A 19,784-nucleotide genomic window follows, 5' to 3' on the forward strand; every position below is an offset into this window, starting at 1 on the left:
AAAAGGGAGAGGGAGAAAACACATCTTGGTGCCCTCCTAAGAGCATGCACACATGAACAAGCCTGTAGCAAAAGCAGAACCCAAGATGGGAGTTCTAGCAAAAGCTTCAGAGACCCCCTGGGTGTGGGGTGGGAGGGAATAAGGCCTTGCCTTTCTCTTTTCTCCCAGCCCAGAGGATCAGTTCTCTTTACAATTAAACAAAAGCCTGCAGAATCAAGATCTGATATTTTGTTTAAAGGAACAAGGAAGACAAGCTGACTTTTCCCTCAAGTCGGAGTCTATGCACAATGCCTGTCCCTTTCAGGTCAAATAATACCAAGGAATACCAAGAGATTGAACAGGCCTACTTTTTGCAGACCAGGCTACCTGTAGCCCTGGGAAACGTTGAGCACTGCACTTTCCTAATCATCCTAGGTCTTAGCATGCCAATCCAGATGTGGGTTTGGTGTTTCAGCTGATTTATCTCTGCCCAGCTTGGAGGATATACAGTATTCTGTGGTCCTCCCCTTCAGGTAATAATAGGAATCTCCACTGCCCAGGAAGTAAATATCCTGGGTTGGGGGTGGGGAGAGGAGTAGAATGCAGCAGCAATTCAGTCACATTAGAAGATGGCTGACAACAGCTTCGGCTATCCTCCTAGGACAGCAAAGAGATTTCCCATATATGTCAACCCCTCCAGGCAAGAAATTGACAGTGTGATGGTGCTCACAGGCAGAACAGGGCCAAGGACAGAAGGGGATTAGCCTAAATCTGGTGCTCTGCCACACTGGGGTTTCTCTTTTTAGATAAAAGCCACAGATGAAATTCAAATGAAAGAGTATTAGAAAGTTAGGCTTGAGCCCTGTGAGTAAAGGACTACTTGAGTTCACTGTGCTCACAACTGCATCTACCCAGGGAGATAACGTGTCCTTGGGGAATTTAAACTTCACCAAAGGGGAGGCAAGTTGGAAGGGAATGGACCTATCTGCCCCAGAGTAAACAAAGGCGGAGCCTAAGGGGGTAAAGGGCTGTTTGCCTCTCGTGTGTGTGTGTGTGTGTGTGTGTGTGTGTGTGTGTGTGTTCTAGTATGAGGGAAAGAGAAAGGTAAGCAGCAGAAAAGCAAAGCAACTAAAGAAAAGTGGTAAAGCCTGTTGCTTAGTCCACCAGACCCAAGAATAGAGAAGAACCACATAATAATCAAACACTCTAACCTTTCCAAAAACTAGGATCAGGATTAAGGCCAGAATCAAAATTGCTGTTCAAAGCCCATTCCCTATTATTTATTTATTTATTTTTATTTATTTATTTTTTCTGAGACAGAGTCTCACTCTGTTGCCCAGGCTGGAGTGCAGTGGCATGATCCGATCCCAGCTCACTGCAACCTCCGCCTCCAGGGTTGAAGCAATTCTCATGCCTCAGCTTCCCAAGTAGCTGAGGTTACAGGCATGCGCCACCATGCTCAGCCAATTTTTTGTATTTTTAGTAGAGACGGGGTTTCACCATGTTGGCCAAGCTGGTCTCAAACTCCTGGCCTCATGTGATCCACCCACCTTGGCCTCCCAAAGTGCTGGGATTACAGGCGTGAGCCACCCAACCCAGCCTGTTAAGCTTGTTAGACTAGAAAAAAATTTAAAAAGAGAAAAATATCAGGGACAATTAGGAAAGAGGTATTAAAAACAGATAAGGTGAACTGTACATTTATAAATGGTTACAATGATAAATTTTATGTTATGTATATTTTTACCACCACTACCACAAAAGAAAAAAACAGATAAGGAAAAAGACTGCATTTAAATTTGATGTTGCCATCTGTTTCCATTTAGACAGAAGTACAAAGGAAATGCAGAACTGAAAGTGAATTTGACAAGGTGCTACATTATAAAAGACCAATTTCCAGGCCAAGAGCAGAAATGAAAGCTAGATCCTAGAACACCAGTGTCTCAGTTTTGGACTCATCTAGTTTCCCAACAAAGGTGGCTTGGATGTTCACACAAAGTAACCAGGAAAATAATTAAGCGATAGTCCCACTAACAGCATTCGTTACCATCAGAGAGTGCAGTTTCCAGCTCCAGAGGAGGGAGGAGCCTGCAGAATCCACATTCCAGAATGCCTTAAGAGGGTAACAAATAGCCCAAGCACCCCACCCCCCTTCCAAGAGGTGTCTCCTCCTCAGTAGGGGTTCAAAGTTCTCTAGAGCAGAAAGTCAAAAGATTAAGCTTCTTCAGGCTGGGGAGTGGAAGATAATGGTTTCATCAATATTTAACTATCACCCTACTTCCTCATTCTGAGGACTTCCTCACTAGACCTCAGCTCAAGAAGCAAATTTGGCAGGCTCTGAGTGAGAGTAGCTTAAAAAACATCACCCCAGGCAAGGCGCAGTGGTTCATGCCTGTAATCTCAGCACTTTGGGAGGCTGAGGTAAGCAGATCACTTGAGGTCAGGAGTTCGAAACCAGCCTGGCCAACATGGTGAAACCCTGTCTCTACTAAAACTGCAAAAAAAAAAAAAAAAAAAATTAGCTGGTTATGGTGGTGGGCACCTGTAATCCCAGCTACTCGGGAGGCTGAGGCAGGAGAATCACTTGAGCCTGGGAGGTGGAGATTACAGTGAGCAGAGATCATGCAACTGCACTCCCGGCTGGACGACAAAGTGAGTCCCTGTCTTAAAAAAAAAAAAGAGGTACAATGGCGGGCAGCAATCACCCACCTTAGAACTACTCCTAGGATGTCCATATTTAACTGTTGAGCCTATGACTCTGCAGCTTAACACATGGTCAGTTCCTCTGGCTGGCCTCTGTCTTCCCCTTTAAAGCTATCTGGTCTCCAGAACAGAGGCGATGAGAAAGTGTCACTAGTCATAAAGAGTCAACCAGCCAGTCCATCTCACTTGAATAGATAATAAGAAGTTGCTGGCAAACTGAACAGAGGAAAAATCTACCTAGTAAAAGGTGACCGAGGAAGACAACATGCTCCCATCCCAATATCTCCATGCACAGTTGTGACACCCTGTCTCTACTAAAAATAAAATTTAAAAAAATTAGCCAGGCATGGTGGCGGGCGCCTGTAGTCCCAGCTTCTTGGGAGGCTGAGGCAAGAGATCTTGAATCCGGGAAGCGGAGGTTGCAGTGAGTTGAGATTGTGCCACTGCACTCCAGTCCAGCCTGGGTGACAGAGTGAGACTCCATCTCAAACAAACAAACAAACAAACAAATAAAAACACACAAAAGTCTCCAAAACCAAAGCCTCAGTTCATATCAGCTCCAACTACTAGACTTCACCCTAAATCTTATGGCTTACTAATCAACCACTTCTAAACAGAAAGTCGTTTCAAGAAACTATTAGACTAGACTGGGCACAGTGGATCACACCTGTAATCCTCCCAACACTTTGGGAGGCCGAAGTGGGTGGATCACCGGAGGTCAGGAGTTAAAGACCAGCCTGGCCAACATGGCGAAACCCCATCTCTACTAAAAATACAAAAAATTAGCCAGGCGTGATGACGGGCGCCTGTAATCCCACCTACTCAGGAGGCTGAGACAGGAGAATTGCTTGAACCGGGGAAGTGGTGGTTGCAGTGAGCCGAAATCACGCCACTGCACTCCAGCCTGGGCAACAGAGTGAGGCTCTGTCTTAAAAAGAAAAAAAGAAATGAAAAAGAAATCACTAGAATCACCATTCATTCCACTAACATTTCATGTTCCCACTTTCAGTTGAACAAATATTCCACTTGAGTCACCTGGAATTCATTATTCTGTCTCCACCAAATTGCCCAAGTAAATCAGAAACCTTGAGACTGGAACGCCATCTGATTCTCTGCCATACACTCCCTTATCAGTTCTGCTTGGAAGAAATGTTCTTAACCAGTTCGTCTTGCACTGATCACACTTCAGCAATAATGGTCTGAGTCTGGCAGAAGTTCCGGACTTCCAGGGCATTGGGGGTAGGGCCAGGCAAGTGTGACTGGCTCCTACATTTGCACTAACATTGGGAGAAGTACTATCCCCTACCCTGCCGTTTCACGTAGATTCAGAGAGTGGGTGTAGCGGCTGCAAGAGCACCCCGTAAGAGGAAAGGGCCCCTAGCCAGAGGATGAGAGGCGGTCCTGTGGCCTCGAGCTCCTCCAGGGAGGGAGGGCACCGCGCTTCCTCTCAGCCAACTGCTGCCTCATTTCCTGAGCAGGAGGAGGGAGCGGAAAAGCTGCCAGCAGGCTGGCCGGGGTCTCTCGGGCGGTTCCCACCCACAACCCTCACGCTTTCATAGAAGGTTCAATACTGCCCCTCCCAGAACAGAGAAGCACCCACTCACGTGGGTTACTTGGGCAGGAAACCTCAAGCAAGAGCAAAGTTCTCCCACCCCCCCATGGGGAAGTGGGGGAGGGAGAAATCGCTGAGCCCCTCCCCTGGCCGCGCCCGGATCAGAAGAACTGAATGAATGAGCTGGAGAAAAAAGAGGAGGAGAGCCACACGCCACATTCCAAAGCCCAAACCCCGTGAGGTTCAATTCTTTCAAAGGTCAAGCCTGCTCGCCCGAGCACTCAATTTCCCCCTCGCCCACTTGCTGCCCTACCGGAGCTGAGCCCCACCCATCCTCCATGCTCCCAACTTCATCTCCGAGCCCGCCGGCCTTCAGAGGACCATGCTCCACGACAAAAGGGACCTTATTGCTCTTGCCGACTACTCCGGCGCCTGCCCCTCCCTCATGCGTCTCGCCACCTCCGTACCTGTTCCCGGGCCCGCCTTTCTCCCTCAACTTCTCGCTGGAGGCGCTCAGCTCGCTCCTCTGCATCATCTGCCTGCTGCTGCAGAACCTGGATCTTGCGCTTCACCGCCTCGATGGTGGTGATCCCAGCCATGGTGCCCACCCAGCTACTGCTCGCGCTCCGGCTCCTGCCTCCTCCGCGCGGCTATGCAGCCTCCTCTCACCCCTACTTCCGCCTGCTCCGCCCTGAAATACCGGAACTCACCCACCCGCCCGGATGTGACGTCCCTCTGCCGCGCCCTCCCACCGCCAGGCAGGCGGGAAGGCAGTCCACTGGAGGGAGAACGGCGGCAGGGAGCGGGGCGGGGGCGGAGCCTCCCAGATGCCCGAGGCCTTACCTTGGGCCAGTAAAGTGGGGCGGGGTTGGGACGAGGGAGGGTTACCATGGTAACTGGGCGGCGCTTTGTGGTCTAACCTCTCCTGCCAGGCTGGCTGCCCACAATGGTCGGCCCCTTTGCAGGTAGTGTGCTGACCCTACACTCCCGCAGTTGACCTCTCATCCCCCAGTGCCCTTACCCGTCACCGCTCACTGTATTTGCTCCACAATATAAACATCCTGCAAGTACCTGCTTCCACTCACCCCACGACAGACTCCAAAACCAAGTTCTAAGGAAAGCCTGAAAGACATTCTGGGCCTCGTGTTCAAAAAGCCCTACTCAGTCCCCTTTCACAGTCGGCTCAGGTAGGTAGGTTCTCTCTCCCATCTCCTGGAAGTCAATGAATGGAACTGTCGGGGTGGAAGAGATGGGCAAGTTGGCAGAAATTCTTATTCTATTTGGCATGGTATGAACTTAAGTGCTCTATTTAGAACAACGGATTTTTCCCCTGTTACTTTTTTTTTTTTTTTTTGAAACGGAGTTTTGCTCTTGTTGCCCAGGCTGGAGCACGATCGCGCGATCTCTGCTCACCGCAAGCTCCACTTTCCGGGTTCAAACGATTCTCCTGCTTCAGCCTTCCAAGTAGCTGGGATTACAGGCATGCGCCACCACGACCGGCTAATTTTGTATTTTTAGTAGAGATGGGGTTTCTTCTCCATGTTTCTCCATGTTGGTCAGGCTGGGCTCCAACTCCCGACCTCAGGTGATCTGCCCGCTTAGGCCTCCCAAAGTGCTGGGATTACAGGCCTAAGCCATGGCGCCCAATCTCTCTCTCTCTCTCTTTTTTTTTTTAAAGAGACAAGATGAGATCATAGCTCACTACAGCTTCAAACTCCTGGGCTCAAGTGAGCCTCCTCCATCAGCCTCAAGAGTAGCTGGGACCATAAGTGCACGCCACCCCGTTCGGCTCCCTGTTACTTTTGAGAGTCAGTATGCACCAAATTAGCCAAGCTTCCAGCCCCTCCAAACCTCAGAATGATTCAGGACTTGGTAATTTAATCATCAGTTGGGCATGGTAGCTCATGTCTGTAAGCCTAGCACTTTGGGAGGCTGAGGCGGGAAGATGGCTTGAGCCTAGGAGTTCAAAACCAGCCTGGGCAATATAGCAAGCTCTCATCTCTAAAAATAAATTAATTAATCAATCATCACTTACAATTCCTTTTGTAGATAAGAATGATATGCCCCCATTTTATAAGGAAGAAATCCTCTATTACAGACCACTGTCAGCTGGGCACGGTGACTCATGCCTGTAATCCCAAAGTTTGGGAGACCAAGGTGAGAAGATCATCGCAGCCCAGAGTTTGAGACTAGCCTGGGCAATATAGTGAGACCCTGTCTCTCCAAACAATTAAAAAAGTAGCCGAGCCTGGTGGCAGCACGTTTGTAGTCCCAGCTACTTGGGAGGCTGAGGTGAGAAGATTTCTTGAGCTGGGAAGGCAAAGGTTGCAGTGAGCCCAGACTGCACCACTGCCTCCAGCCTCGGTGACAGATTGAGGGCCTGTCTCAAAAACAGAAAGAAAAAACAGATGACTGTTACCAGATCCTTCATACAACAGCCAGACATGAGTGCCTGTAAACTGTACTGTAGAATTAAACCTCTATTTTGTGTTATAACTTTCACCAATTTCACTGCCACTGTACTTCCAAGTACCCCAAGGAACTATTTATGAGTTAGAAACTTCCCCTTGGCCAGATGTGGTGGCTCATGCCTGTAATCCCAGCACTTTGGGAGGCCAAGGCAGGCAGATCACCTGAGGTCAGGAGTTTGAGACCAGCCTGGCAAACATGGCGAAACACCATCTCTTCTAAAAATACAAAAATTAGCCAGGCATGGTGCTGTGCACCTGTAGTTCCAGCTACTTGGGGAGGCTGAGGCAGAATTGCCTGAACCCAGGAAGCAGAGATTGCACTGAGCTGAGATGGTGCCACTGCACTCCAGACTGGGTGACAGAGTGAGACTCTGTCTCAAAAAGAAAGCATAACAGAAAAAAAAGAAACTCCCTACAGGCAGTGCCATGCAGGATTTCTGGAAGCACAATACTAAAGAGACTTGAGAATGTTATCTTCCCTCTTATTCCTTTGTATTCCTCCCACCTTCCTAGTAGGTAATAATGATAAATCTTTCCTCTGGGGCAGCTCTCTTTTCTCCTAGAAAATTAGGACATGGAACAGGACTTATAATGAAGAGGCCTAACCCCTGAAAGGAATTGTGGGCAAGACAGTTGCTGCCCTCAATGTCTAGTTCTGAGAATGCTCCCTCCAGAGCCTCTGTCTTCCTGTCTCTTTTTGGAAATACCGAGCAATTAGACTATTTAGAAGAAATAACTTGAATAGACAATAATTTTCTTAACAGAGTAACCTGCACACTGATTTTTTCCCCCAGAAATTAGGAAGGAAGCTCGTAATAAAAACTCTACCCTGATGGCCTAAGCGTTTTTCTAACTTGCTTTGGAGAAGTCTGATCAAGACTGTGGAAGAAGTGACACTTTGTCATCTGGGTGCTGATCAGCAGGGGGCACTATTGTACCTCCCTGTGCCCTGGCAGAGAAGCAGAAGACCTCATCCTAGACAAACCAAAAGAGTGTTGAGAGCACCACTGCATTCCTGAGACTGGTAGATTTTAGCAGATAATCTCCTCTTGATCCAGGAAAACAGATGGACTGACTCCTGATAGCCTTTAGAGGCGCAATGGATAGCCAGCAAGGGGCCCAGTGCTATTGTTTTCCTAGTAACCAGCAATACAATATATCAACAGGTGTATATGTCCATTCTTATCCCTTCTCTCCCCATCCCTCCCACCACCTGTCCCTAAAAAATGGTGTTATGACTCTATGTCCTAACAATGGACTCTTCTTTCCCTTTGTTTCTCCCTAAACAGCGTCTGATTTCATCTCAGATTAAAATGATCTTAGATGTGGTTGCACAACAATGTGAATGTACTACTACTGAATTAGACTTTTAAAAATTGTTAAAATGGTAAGTTTTATGTATGCGTATTTTACCACAACTTAGGAAAAAAGTTTAGACAAACTTAAGGAGGAAACAAACAAATGTTTGAACTCGCCTTGCCATACCCTTGCCCTTTCTTTGTTCAAACAGTCCTAGCAAATCCTACAGTTTTCAGAAAGGCTTCTGAGATAACTAGAACTGCCTGTGTAAACTCATAGTTATTGACTCCCTCCTCCCTCTCTACCCCTTATATTTACATCAAGATAATACGCTCTGTTTACTTATTTATTAACCTCAAGGTCAGAAGCTGAGCTGTTGACTTCCTTTGTATTGGACAGAGTATACTCCCTCCAAAGATGCATATATTATGCTGCTGATGACTCTAACCTTTGCTGTCTGCTTTAAACTTTGTTGCTCCTTATTCAGCACCTCTCCCGATTCCTATAAACACTGTACTTTCCTTCTTTGATCCTTTGAGGCAGGAGTCATCAAACTTTTAGGGTCTTTGTGGCCAGAGAAAGAAAGCCAGTAGACAATATGTACATGAATGAGCATGACTGTGTTCTGATATGTACATGGCAAAAGAAAGCCAGTAGACAATATGTACATGAATGAACATGACTGTGTTCTGATAAAACTTTATTTACAAAACCAGGCTGTTGCAAAATTTAACCCACAGGTGGTAGTTTGCTGACTCTAGCTTTGAGGAAAGAAACCTTTCTTCTTGCTTGCTCCTGGCCACAACCTTCCTCTCCTGTTTCTTGTTCTTATGCATATCTCTGAGGGTAGTTTCTGACTTGGGAAAGCTAACAAAGGGGAGAGGGGTTGAATGAGTATTTTTAACCCTCACTTTACATATTTAAGTGGTTTTTGGTGGATATAAATATGAAGAAGTGGGGCCGGGCGCGGTGGGTCATGCCTATAATCCCAGCACTTTGGGAGGCCAAGGCGGGTGGATCACGAGGTATAGAGATCCAGACCATCCTGGTCAACAATGTGAAACCCTGTCTCTACTAAAAAATATAAAAATTAGCTGGGCATGGTGGTGCATGCCTGTAGTTCCAGCTACTCGGGAGGCTGAGGCAGGAGAATTGCTTGAACCCAGGAGGCGGAGGTTGCGGTGAGCTGAGATCGCGCCATTGCACTCCAGCCTGGGTAATAAGAGCGAAACTCCGTCTCAAAAAAAAAAAATATGAAGACGCTTCTTTCAAATAAATATATTGAGTAGACCATACCTAGATGAGGGATGCTATGTGTGTGTATGTGTGTGTCTGTACATGTGTAAAACAGATTAAGACAGACAGAATTCATCCCCAGGAAATCCTTTTATATTCCTAATAATTTTGATATATTACATAGAGCCTCTAGGTCATTCTCCTTCTCATGATCTCACATTAGACTTGTTTGTTCTTTTTCTTGTTCCTGGAAACACATCCTCAAGCCCACATACTAGCTGTTTCAGCCTATGGACAGACCCAGATTGGTGTTACCCAACTTCTTACAAAACTGTTATTAACCTGACATTGTGCTAGTATGTGAAAACTTCTATCTTCATGCTCATGTGTTAGAAACAGAGAGATCCATCCAAATATACTAGGAACCTAGGCTGTATAATACCAACAGGCCATCCACTTGCCCAAAGCTCTGGGGGTAACCTGCAGATTTGGTAGGGTTTTTTTTTTGCAGTTTTCTGCTGTTAGATTTCTTTTTGAAACCTAATAGCAGAGAGACTAAATATGAGGATCGAAAAGCATTTGTAAATGGTCCACTCTGTCTGCCCTTATAGCTATTTTCCAAAACCAAATGTGATTTTATTTAATTAATTAATTTATTTATTTATTGAGATGGGTTCTCTCTCTGTTGGCCAGGCTGGTGTGCAGTGGCACAATCTTGGCTCACTGCAAACTCCACCTCCAGAGTTCAAGCAATTCTCCTACCTCAGCCTCCAGAGTAGCTGGGATTACAGGTGCTTGCCACCATGCCTGGCTAATTTTTGTATTTTTGGTAGAGACAGGGTTTCACCATGTTGGCCAGGCTGGTCTCGAGCTCCTGACCTTGGGTGATCTGCTTGCCTCGGCCTCCCAAAGTGCTGGGATTACAGTCATGAGCCCTTGTGCCCATCCCAAATATGATTTTAAATATTACATGCTCCTTTTTTCCTATTAACTCAGTTCACTGAGAAACTTGTTTCCACCAATACTGGGACTTTTTTTTTTATTATTGGTAAGATTCCTGTGGTAATTTTCTTCTGAAAAATTTTTCTATCTAGCCTCTCATTTATCTTTGTGGCAGACTTCAAAGTTGAAGATGAAGGAAATTAGGGATAATATGACATGGAAAATATAATTTATTTTATTTTAGAATGGGAAAATTCAGCCCTAGACAAGCTGAGTCATAGAGTCAAGGTCACAGAGTAAAGTCTGGTGGTGATACCTTTACCCCCTAAGATTCCTTCTTAGTTTCTATTATAGTCTGTCACTGTAGGGATCTCTCAGCTGCCCTATAAGTGATACTTTGTATGGCATCTCCGTGGCATAAAGGCAAATGCCCACATTGGCCAAGATAAATAAACCCATATAGGGCCAGGGTCAGTGTGACCTCCATTTCCCATTGTGAAATCCGAGCTGGTTTTGTTGGACAGTTGAGAGATGAGAAGTTCCCTATTAATACACATATCCACATGCCAAGACTTGGACATAAAAGCTAAGAATGTGGCATGGGGGAGGAGGTAGGATAATTGATAGCATTCTGAACTTAGAGTCCCCTCTCTTTGTTCAGGTCCTGGGAAAGATAATTAAATTCCTGGGCTGGTGATAGGAGGAAAATGAGACTTTTACATATATATTTTTTTAAAAACTTTTCACGGCCAGGCGCGGTGGTTCACGCCTGTCATTCCAGCACTTTGGGAGGCCGAGGCGGGTGGATCACAAGGTCAAGAGATCGAGACCAGCCTGGTCAATGTGGTGAAACTCCATCTCTACTAAAAATACAAAAAATTATTGGGCATGGTGGCGCGTGCCTGTAGTCCCAGCTACTCAGGAGGCTGAGGCAGGAGAATTGCTTGAACCCAGGAGGCGGAGGTTGCGGTGAGCCGAGATCATGCCATTACACTCCAGCCTGGGTAACAAGAGCGAAACTCCGTCTCAAAAAAAAAAAAAAAAAAAAAAGATTAAAAACTTTTCACATGTCGGAGATGTCTTTAAGAAAGAAAATAGGCCGGGTGTGGTGGCTCACGCCTGTAATCTCAGCACTTTGGGAGGCTGAGGCGGGTGGATCACCTGAGGTTAGGAATTCGAGACCAGCCTGGCCAACATGGTGAAACCCTGTCTTTAAAAAAAAAGAAAGAAAGAAAGAAAATATATGCCATTATAAGACTGTACAAGCACGTGGTTATATGCAAAAATTTATGTGGGTATATATGTCTGGGTTCCATGAACCCGTAAGTGTGTTTGGCATTTTGTCATACATTAATATAAAGATCTACTATATGTGTAGATTAAACCCAACCTCCATCTCTCTAATACTCACATCAGCAGCCTTCTTCTCTGCCAGCTCCAGCTTCTCCTGGGCATCCTTCAGAGCTTCAGAATACTTGTCCAGCTCATCCTCTGTCCCTTTCAGCTTCTTCTGCATGGCTGCCAGCTCATCCTCCAGCTATAGGAGCCCAGAGAGTCACACACAAAAACACACAAACACAACAGTGCAGGGTTGGACCCTGGGCTCTTGGAGCCCTGAGTGTAGCCTCCATGTTACCATCCCCAGAGACACACTTTCTCCCCAGCCACTTCCAGCCCACTGCCTCAGGAGTTATGCTGTAGCTTGGCTTATGACCCTGTAATGTCTGAACCTAAGATGACTAAGCCATCCTGGGTTTTCATCCAAGACCCGTGGAGAGTAAATGTCTAAAGGTGTACATGCCCATGATACTGAGTGAAAAGAGATGCTCTTTCCCTCTAGAACTCTTACCTTTTCCTCTAGAAGTCAAGGGTTCTTCCAGAAGATGGTCCATTTCTACTTAAATTCAACAGACACACCATGGCTCAGAGGAGGCCACTGACTTTCCCAAGGTCACAAAGGCAGTCTTAGATACGTTACATGTCCTCTTGAGGCTGGGGAGTCCATCCCACCCCAAAAACGAGGTGATACCAGTAGTCATTGTCTTTCCCATGAAAACTCCCTTCCATCGCATGGTCTTGTTCACTAGCAGGTAAGACCAATGCTGGTGCCTACCTGTTTACTTCTTTCTTCTGCCTGCTTCTGCTCAGCTTCAGCTTGCTCTGCCCGATCCAGAGCATTCTCCTTGTCTAACTTCAGCATCTGCATCTTTTTCTTGATGGCCTCCATCATGAGCAGTGGTTGTTGGTAGGCTCACCTGTCAACACTGGAAAACTGGAGACTGGGGCAAGAAAGAAGGGGCTGCTGCCTGCGTGACCAGGAGTTCCCAGACTTGAGTCTTTATCTGTGCTTATAGCTCCACCTTTTGTTCCTAATATGGTCTTTCTAAAAGCTCCCTCCACCCCATCATTGTTCTCCTGGGGCAACACAGGGTGAGATGCTTTGATGGACTGACATCACCAGCAAAAAAATATCTAGGAACAGCTGAGGCTGATTTTAGACAATGGAAAGTGGGGGAGGGAAGAGGTTCTCCCTGACCCTGAAACTTTCCACTCATTCTGGGCAGCTCTATGGATGTTTTAAAAGAGCAGGAAGAGGGGAGGGAAGAACATTGAAATAGAGAAGGATACTTTGGCAATTCTAGCTTGGCAGTTTGCATGCAGAGGGTCCTGGTTGCCTTTCAGCTTCCCGTTTCACTCTCCCCCAGACTGTGTTGGATGCTGGTCAAGCTCCATTAGTTGAGTTTTATCTTTTGATTACTGGTATTCAAGGAGCTTGGGCAACAGGGAAGAGGGGAGGTCACTCATGATCCTTGACAATTCTCCCAGATCCCCAGATCAAATTGCTGTGCTATTTTGGGAGTCTCTAATTGGCAGGGAGACATTTTTCCTCCCCACTAAGAGCCACAAGAGTAGAGTAAGAGGGTAGGGTTGGAATCTCAAAGGCTATCCCAGAGCTTCAAGTGGGGTGGGGAGAGAAACAGGGGAGGATCAGAACAATCCAGACAGGATCATGCCGTCTGTTTTCCGATAGTAATCTTAAAATAGAACTTTTGTACCCACACAGACCTGGTCTGTGTGGCTCTCTCCTCTTCTTCCCTTTTTTTGCTTCTTAATTCTCCCCAGTGCTGCTGCCCACCACATCACCATAATCATCATTATCAGCTCTATTCTTCCCATTTTAGTTCCAGACCATGTTTATTCTTCCACTGGGAGCCTTGTTACTAACAGGTGGCAAAAGATACCAGTCCACTGGCACCATATACCTGAAAATATGCCAGAGGAGAGGTGGGCAGTTTGCAAGGTGACCAGATATATTGGATGAATATAAATGGCTCTAGTTAGTCATTTATGTCAAGGATACTGAGTGTTAATGCTAAACCCCAGCAGTTGGGGAACTGAGACACCCACTAGGCCAGTGGGTAAAGCAGAGCTGGAGTCCACTCTTGAGAGCTTCCAGTCACTACAGGCAGATAGGCAGATAGACCATCAGCTGACTCTCAATGGAGAGAGGAGAAACCAAGTCTCCTTACCCTGGAGACTAGCCAGGGATGGTTAGTCTCCAGGGAAAGGAGACCTGGTTTCCTTTGGGAGTGGGTAAGTTAAGGAGGAGAAAAATACAATAATGAGAAATGATAAATAAAAGAGATATGTCCCTTCTAGTATAAGGGGACAAGATATAGAAAGATTTGATCCAGCCGGGCGCGGTGGCTCAAGCCTGTAATCCCAGCACTTTGGGAGGCCGAGGTGGGTGGATAACGAGGTCGAGTGATCGAGACCATCCTGGTCAACATTGTGAAACCCTGTCTCTACTAATACAAAAAAATTAGCTGGGCATGGTGGCGCGTGCCTGTAATCCCAGCTACTCAGGAGGCTGAGGCAGGAGAATTGCCTGAACCCAGGAGGCGGAGGTTGCGGTGAGCCGAGATCGCGCCATTGCACTCCAGCCTGGGTAACAAGAGTGACACTCCGTCTCAAAAAAAAAAGAAAGATTTGATCCTCAAATTCCACTCTCTCCCACTCCCACACCAGCCCTCTTAGGTTAAGATTGAAATCCACGTAGGTTGCAGCTCCTGGGCTTTCATGGGGTCCTCGAGAGAAGAGGTTCGGTAAAAGAGACAGGAGTCTCAGAGATTGAATTATGAAAGAGGGTGGTGCTGAATCACCTGCTGCTGTAAGAATATGTTTGACATTTAGTTGGTTCCTAATTATACAACCCAATATCAAACATATCACACAGAAGCAGGCAGGAGACCTTTGGGGGTCATCTGCTTTCCTCTCAATTACAAATAAAGAGCAGACCAGGCACCAATCATGTCTAGATGGAGAGCCATCTCCTTGAGAAAGGGTACTGGCCCCCGCTCTTTACCTCCTGAGACAGCCAGCTCTTGCTTATCGTCCTACGTGTCATCCCTGCCTCAGCTCCTCCTCTATCAGCGCCTGGCCCTTGCTGGATCACGTTGACCTAAACCAGGAAGAATACCTGGCAGGGCTCCACATCCGGGCACCTATCATTCCCTAGAGCTCCCACACGGAGCTTCTCGCTCTGATATCACGGCCCCAGTGCCCAGAGGATCAGCCATGTCAGCAGCTCCTCATCAAAATTGCCACCTGCTGTCTTCAACCATATTCCAGCTGCCCTGAGGCTTTCCGGGGTGGGGGCAGAGAGCTTGTACATCCTGCTTTACCTTTCCAACAGACTCCTAACCTTTCCAGATCACCCCCACAAGGCTGCTGAGGTCTGTTCAGGAGGCACTGTCCTGCTTTTAAGTGCTGCAGATGCTTGCCTTCCCTTTTCTGCCAGCTTAACCCTTCTCACCTTCTCCACATGTCCTCCAGGCATCCTCCTTAAAGTCACCCTTGGATGTCCAGAACAGAAGGATAACTTGTCTCCCTGGCAGGCTCCATCATGGACTCCAGAAGAGAAGACTTACAGTCCCCCACTTTGCTTGGCAGAATTGAAACTAAGGCTTTAGATTAAGGGTAAGAGAGAAAACTCCTGCCAGGAAGCAGCCTGCAGTCCACAGGACTCCTCTCCTCTTCTGGGGCTTTTTACCAGAACTCCAGGCTGGCTTCTTCAAGGTCTTCCCTCACAGGAATCCAGCCGGATTCCCATATGGGGGACTTCTCTTTTGGAGAGAATCAGGTCTGTTGAATGTCATGTGGCAGGCAGATGCTTCTCTCCACTGTGGCAGAAAAGAGCCCAAGTTATAGCTGCATTGGGGGCTGGGGGGCTTGAGTGGAAGTGTGGGCGTGGGAGAAGGACACTCCGCTTCAGCCCCTAGGCCTGTTCCATGTGTCCTTGTTCCCATTCCAGATACCCACCCCAACCCCCAGTATATACCAACTACACAGTGTCCTTTATCTAGATCGATAGCTTGTCCCAAGCCCCAGTCAATTTCTGTTGTATGGCTCTTGCCTTTCAGGGGAAGACTAACAAATGGGCATATACAGGCCCCAAGGTAGGCAACTGTGGTGTTGTCTTATGTTTTTGTTCGTTTTTTGGTTCCTAAAGGGGATGTGTGTGTAATTTGTACTTTCTTGTTTTCCCTTCTTATCCTTAACCCCCCAAGTTCTAGTTCCTCTCTCTGAGAAATGTACCCACACTCAAGAACCAGAAGCTGGAGGAAGAGAGGCTGGGAAAGACACTAGCAGGAATGAAAAGGACTTTAGTGTTTGGGGCAGTAGAGGAACAGAGAGGCAGACTGGGAATATGGATGCAGGAGAAGAGCAGCTGTCTTGGAAGGAGATTTAGTATGGCATACTTAGGCAGAAACATCAGATGGCCTTTGATGAAAGCCGTTTAGCTCTCCTGGAAATATCTACTATGCAGCCATTTCAAACAGGACTGAGCCCCTCTCAGCCAGAGGAGCTGGATATAGCATTAGCCACAGAGGGAAGAGGGGCTGAATGGGTATGATGGGGTGATGTTATGAGAGCAGACAGAATAGACAGGATCAGAGGAGATGGGCTCTGTAGGGGGCCAACCTGCCAATACTGGAGCCAGCCTGGCACTGACAAGCCCTGGGGGAAGAGGCCAAGGTCAGGGATCAAGGCAGAGGGGATGGGGCATTCAGTGAGTTCAAATGAACAGAGGAAAGAAGAGTAGAAAAATAGAAGGGGTTGGTGAGGGAATCTGGCTGGAGGTAGGGGGAGGCCAGGTAATGGAAAGGAAATAAGGAAAAAAAACTATCATAGGAGCGATAAATCATAATTATGGGTTACCATTTATTGGACATTTTGTGCTACTTACTGCTAAGTGCTTTATTTAATCCCTATAGCAACCCAATGAATTAGGCATTGTTTCCCTTTTTACATACAGCATAAGGAACTGTAACCCAGAAAATTAAAATAACTTGCACAAGACCACACAGTCAGTAAGTGACAGAGCCAGCACTGAAACCCAGATCTGTCCAGTGTTAAAGCCTGTTCTTCTAATGCCAGGCTATACTGCCTGTGTAAAGAAGCAAAGAGCTGCCTGGGAGACAGATACGGGGGAGATTTAAAAAATGAAGGTGCAGGCCGGGCGTGGTGGCTCACGCCTATAATCCCAGCACTTTGGGAGGCTGAGGTGGGCAGAAACCAGACTGGCCAATATGGTAAAACCCCATCTCTACTAAAAATATAAAAATTTGCTGGGCGTGGTGGCAGGTGCCTGTAGTCCCAGCTCCTCGGGAGGCTGAGGCAGGAGAATCGCTTGAACTCGGGAGGCAGAAGTTGCAATGAGCTGAGATCGTGCCACTACACTCCAGCCTGGGTGACAGAATGAGACTCTGTCTTTAAAAAAAAAAAAAAAATAGCCGAGTGTGATGGCAGGCATCTGTAGACCCAGCTATTTGGGAGGATGAGGCAAGAGAATCACTTGAACTGGGAGGCGGAGGTTGCAGTGGGCCGAGATTGCACCACTGCACTCCAGCCTGGGTGAAAGAGTGAGACTCCACCTAAAAAAAAAAAAGAAAAAAGGTGCAGCCAACTATTTGGCTCATGCTGAGGCAGAGGATCACTTGAGCCCAGGGGTTTGAGACCAGCCTGAGTAACATAGTGAGACCCCAACTCTACAAAAAAATAGCCAGGTGTGGTTGCATGTGCCTGTGGTTCCAGCTACTCAGGAGGCTGAGGAGTGGGGATTGCTTGAGCCCAGGAGGTTGAGCCTGCAATAAGCCATGATTGCACCACTGCACTCCAGCCTGGGCAATAGAGCAAGACCCTGTTTCAAAAAAAAAACAAAAACCAAAACTGAAGGTGAGATGAAACTTCAGAAAATAGAGGGTGGGGGAGGACACAGGCAGACATAGGAATGGATGACTCAGTCTCAGGTTTCTGGGTCAAATCCAGGTCACATGATGGTTTCGTATCCTATAAAACTTATACCGGCTGGGTGCTGTGGCTCACGCCTGTAATCCCAGCACTTTGGGAGGCTGAGGTGGGCAGATCACAAGGTCAAGAGATGAAGACCATCCTGGCCAACATGGTGAAACCCCATCTCTACTAAAAATACAAAAATTAGCTGGGCGTGGTGGTGCGCGCCTGTAGTCCCAGCTACTCGGGAGGCTGAGGCAGGAGAATTGCCTGAAACCAGGAGGTGGAGGTTACAGTGAGCCGAGGTCACACCACTGCACTCCAGCCTGGCACCTGGTGGCAGAGCAAGACTCTGTCTCAAAAAACAAAACAAAACAAAACCTTATACCATACTTGTTACTTATTCAGTGCCTGGCTCTCCAACTAGGCTGTGAATTCCACATCATTTGTTATGAGCGTTCATGAGTAGTTATTGACTAAAGAGGGTTTGAGAAGCAGAGGTGATGGAAACTGCGGGTTGCATGGATATGTAGCACAGAGAGAGGAACGGGCATGGGTGGAGAGTGATATTTGAGAAGAGGCCTGGCCTAGAGGCCTGCAAGCAACCTCTGAAGGACCTGGGTCACAGAGAAATCTCCTGAGGGAGAACATGGAGGATACCAACTGTGTGCCAAGCACTGGGCTTGCCCTGTATTACGACATACATTATCTTAATTATTCGAATGATCCTATGAGATGGGTATTATTGTCCTAATTTTCAGAAGAGGACTTTTTTTTTTTTGAGATGGAGTCTTTTTATTTTTTTTGAGACTGAGTTTCGCTCTTGTTACCCAGGCTGGAGTGCAATGGCGCGATCTCGGCTCACCGCAACCTCCGCCTCCTGGGTTCAGGCAATTCTCCTGCCTCAGCCTCCTGAGTAGCTGGGATTATAGGCACGCGCCACCATGCCCAGCTAATTTTTTGTATTTTTAGTAGAGATGGGGTTTCACCATGTTGGCCAGGATGGTCTCGATCTCTTGACCTCTTGATCCACCTGTCTTGGCCTCCCAAAGTGCTGGGATTACAAGGGTGAGCCACCGCGCCCGGCCCTGAGATGGAGTCTTGCTCTGTCACTCAGGCTGGAGCAAAATGGCACGATCTCGGCTTACTGTAACCTCCACCTCCTGAGTTCAAGCAATTTTCCTGCCTCAGCCTCCCAAGTAGCTGGGACTACAGGGGTGCGCCACCACACCTGGCTAATTTTTGTATTTTTAGTAGAGCCAGGGTTTCACCATATTGGCCAGGCTGGTCTTGAACTCCTGACCTCAGGTTATCTGCCTGCCTTGGTCTCCCAAAGTGCTGGGATTACAGATGTGAGTCACCGCACCCAGCCCAGTAGAGGAAACTGAGGCCAGGTAAGCTAATCACTTCCACGTGATGACACAAGAATTAAAGAGGTGAAGCCAGAATTTGAACCCACACCTGACTCCAAAGCCTGTGCTCTTATTTTTATAATATACTGCCTCTTGATCAGTGGGATATGTAGGGGCAGAGGAAGGAAGAAGCTCTGACAGCTAGAAGTAAGATGGGGTGTTCAGTAGGAGACTGAATAGAGACAGATGGAGACAGACTTGGGTTGGAGGGAAGGGTATGAGTTTTGCAGTGAAGACCTAGACACGTAGAGTTGAGGTCAGGATAAGATCATGTGGACAGGATGAGTGACCAGTGAGGATGCCAACAGCAAGGTGAGAGCACAGGGCAAAGTAATGTATAATGGCACTTACATCAGGGAGCAATGGTGTGTTCAGGGAGTGTATTCAGGGACTGATAGTGTATTCTTACGGCTGTCACTGGCTGTGAAATGGGGATCTCTCTGGCTTGGGATGTCATTCACATGTAAAGTAGACTGTTTTTATTTTTGAGATGGAGTCTTGCTGTCACCCAGGCTGTAGTGCAATAGCGCGATCTCAGCTCACTGCAACCTCTGCCTCCCGGGTTCAAGCGATTCTCCTGCCTCGCCTCCCGAGTAGCTGGGATTTTAGGTGCCTGCCACCACACCTGGCTAATTTCTTGTACTTTTAGTAGAGACGGGGTTTCACCATGTTGGCCATGGCTGACGAGGCTGGTCTTGAACTCCTGACCTCAGGTGATCCACCCATCTCAGCCTGCCAAAGTGCTGGGATTACCAGGTATGAGCCACCACGCCCAGCCTGTAAAGTGGACCCTTGTAAGTAAAGTTGTCTATGGGCTTCATATGACACACACGGTCAATCTGTATGTTTCAGTATTTTTCAGAATTTCAAGTGCCTTTATTTTGACTGCTCTTTCCA

At 47.3% G+C, this 19,784-nt stretch overlaps 1 protein-coding gene across 14 annotated transcripts in view; it reads right to left on the bottom strand.

The window, feature by feature from the left end:
* Window positions 1–12,489, bottom strand: part of TPM3 (tropomyosin 3) — a 34,205-nt gene extending 21,716 nt beyond the window's left edge. For 6 of the 14 annotated variants that reach the window (XM_012476128.2, XM_012476126.2, XM_012476130.2 and 3 more), the window contains exon 1: window positions 4,699–4,926. In XM_012476128.2, the coding sequence (XP_012331551.1) occupies window positions 4,699–4,830 (132 nt within the window). In that variant the 5' untranslated portion in view covers window positions 4,831–4,926. Of the gene's footprint in view, window positions 1–4,698; window positions 4,927–11,590; window positions 11,717–12,292 lie in introns of those variants that run through there. The other 8 variants (XM_012476122.2, XM_012476120.2, XM_012476119.2 and 5 more) reach the window with 7 other exon arrangements.
* Window positions 12,490–19,784: the final 7,295 nt, after the last annotated feature.

The sequence above is a fragment of the Aotus nancymaae genome, unplaced genomic scaffold (genome assembly GCF_030222135.1).
Source record: "Aotus nancymaae isolate 86718 unplaced genomic scaffold, 86718_ANA_hifiasm-v0.15.2.pri h1tg000108l, whole genome shotgun sequence".
Classification (NCBI taxonomy): Eukaryota; Metazoa; Chordata; class Mammalia; order Primates; family Aotidae; genus Aotus; species Aotus nancymaae.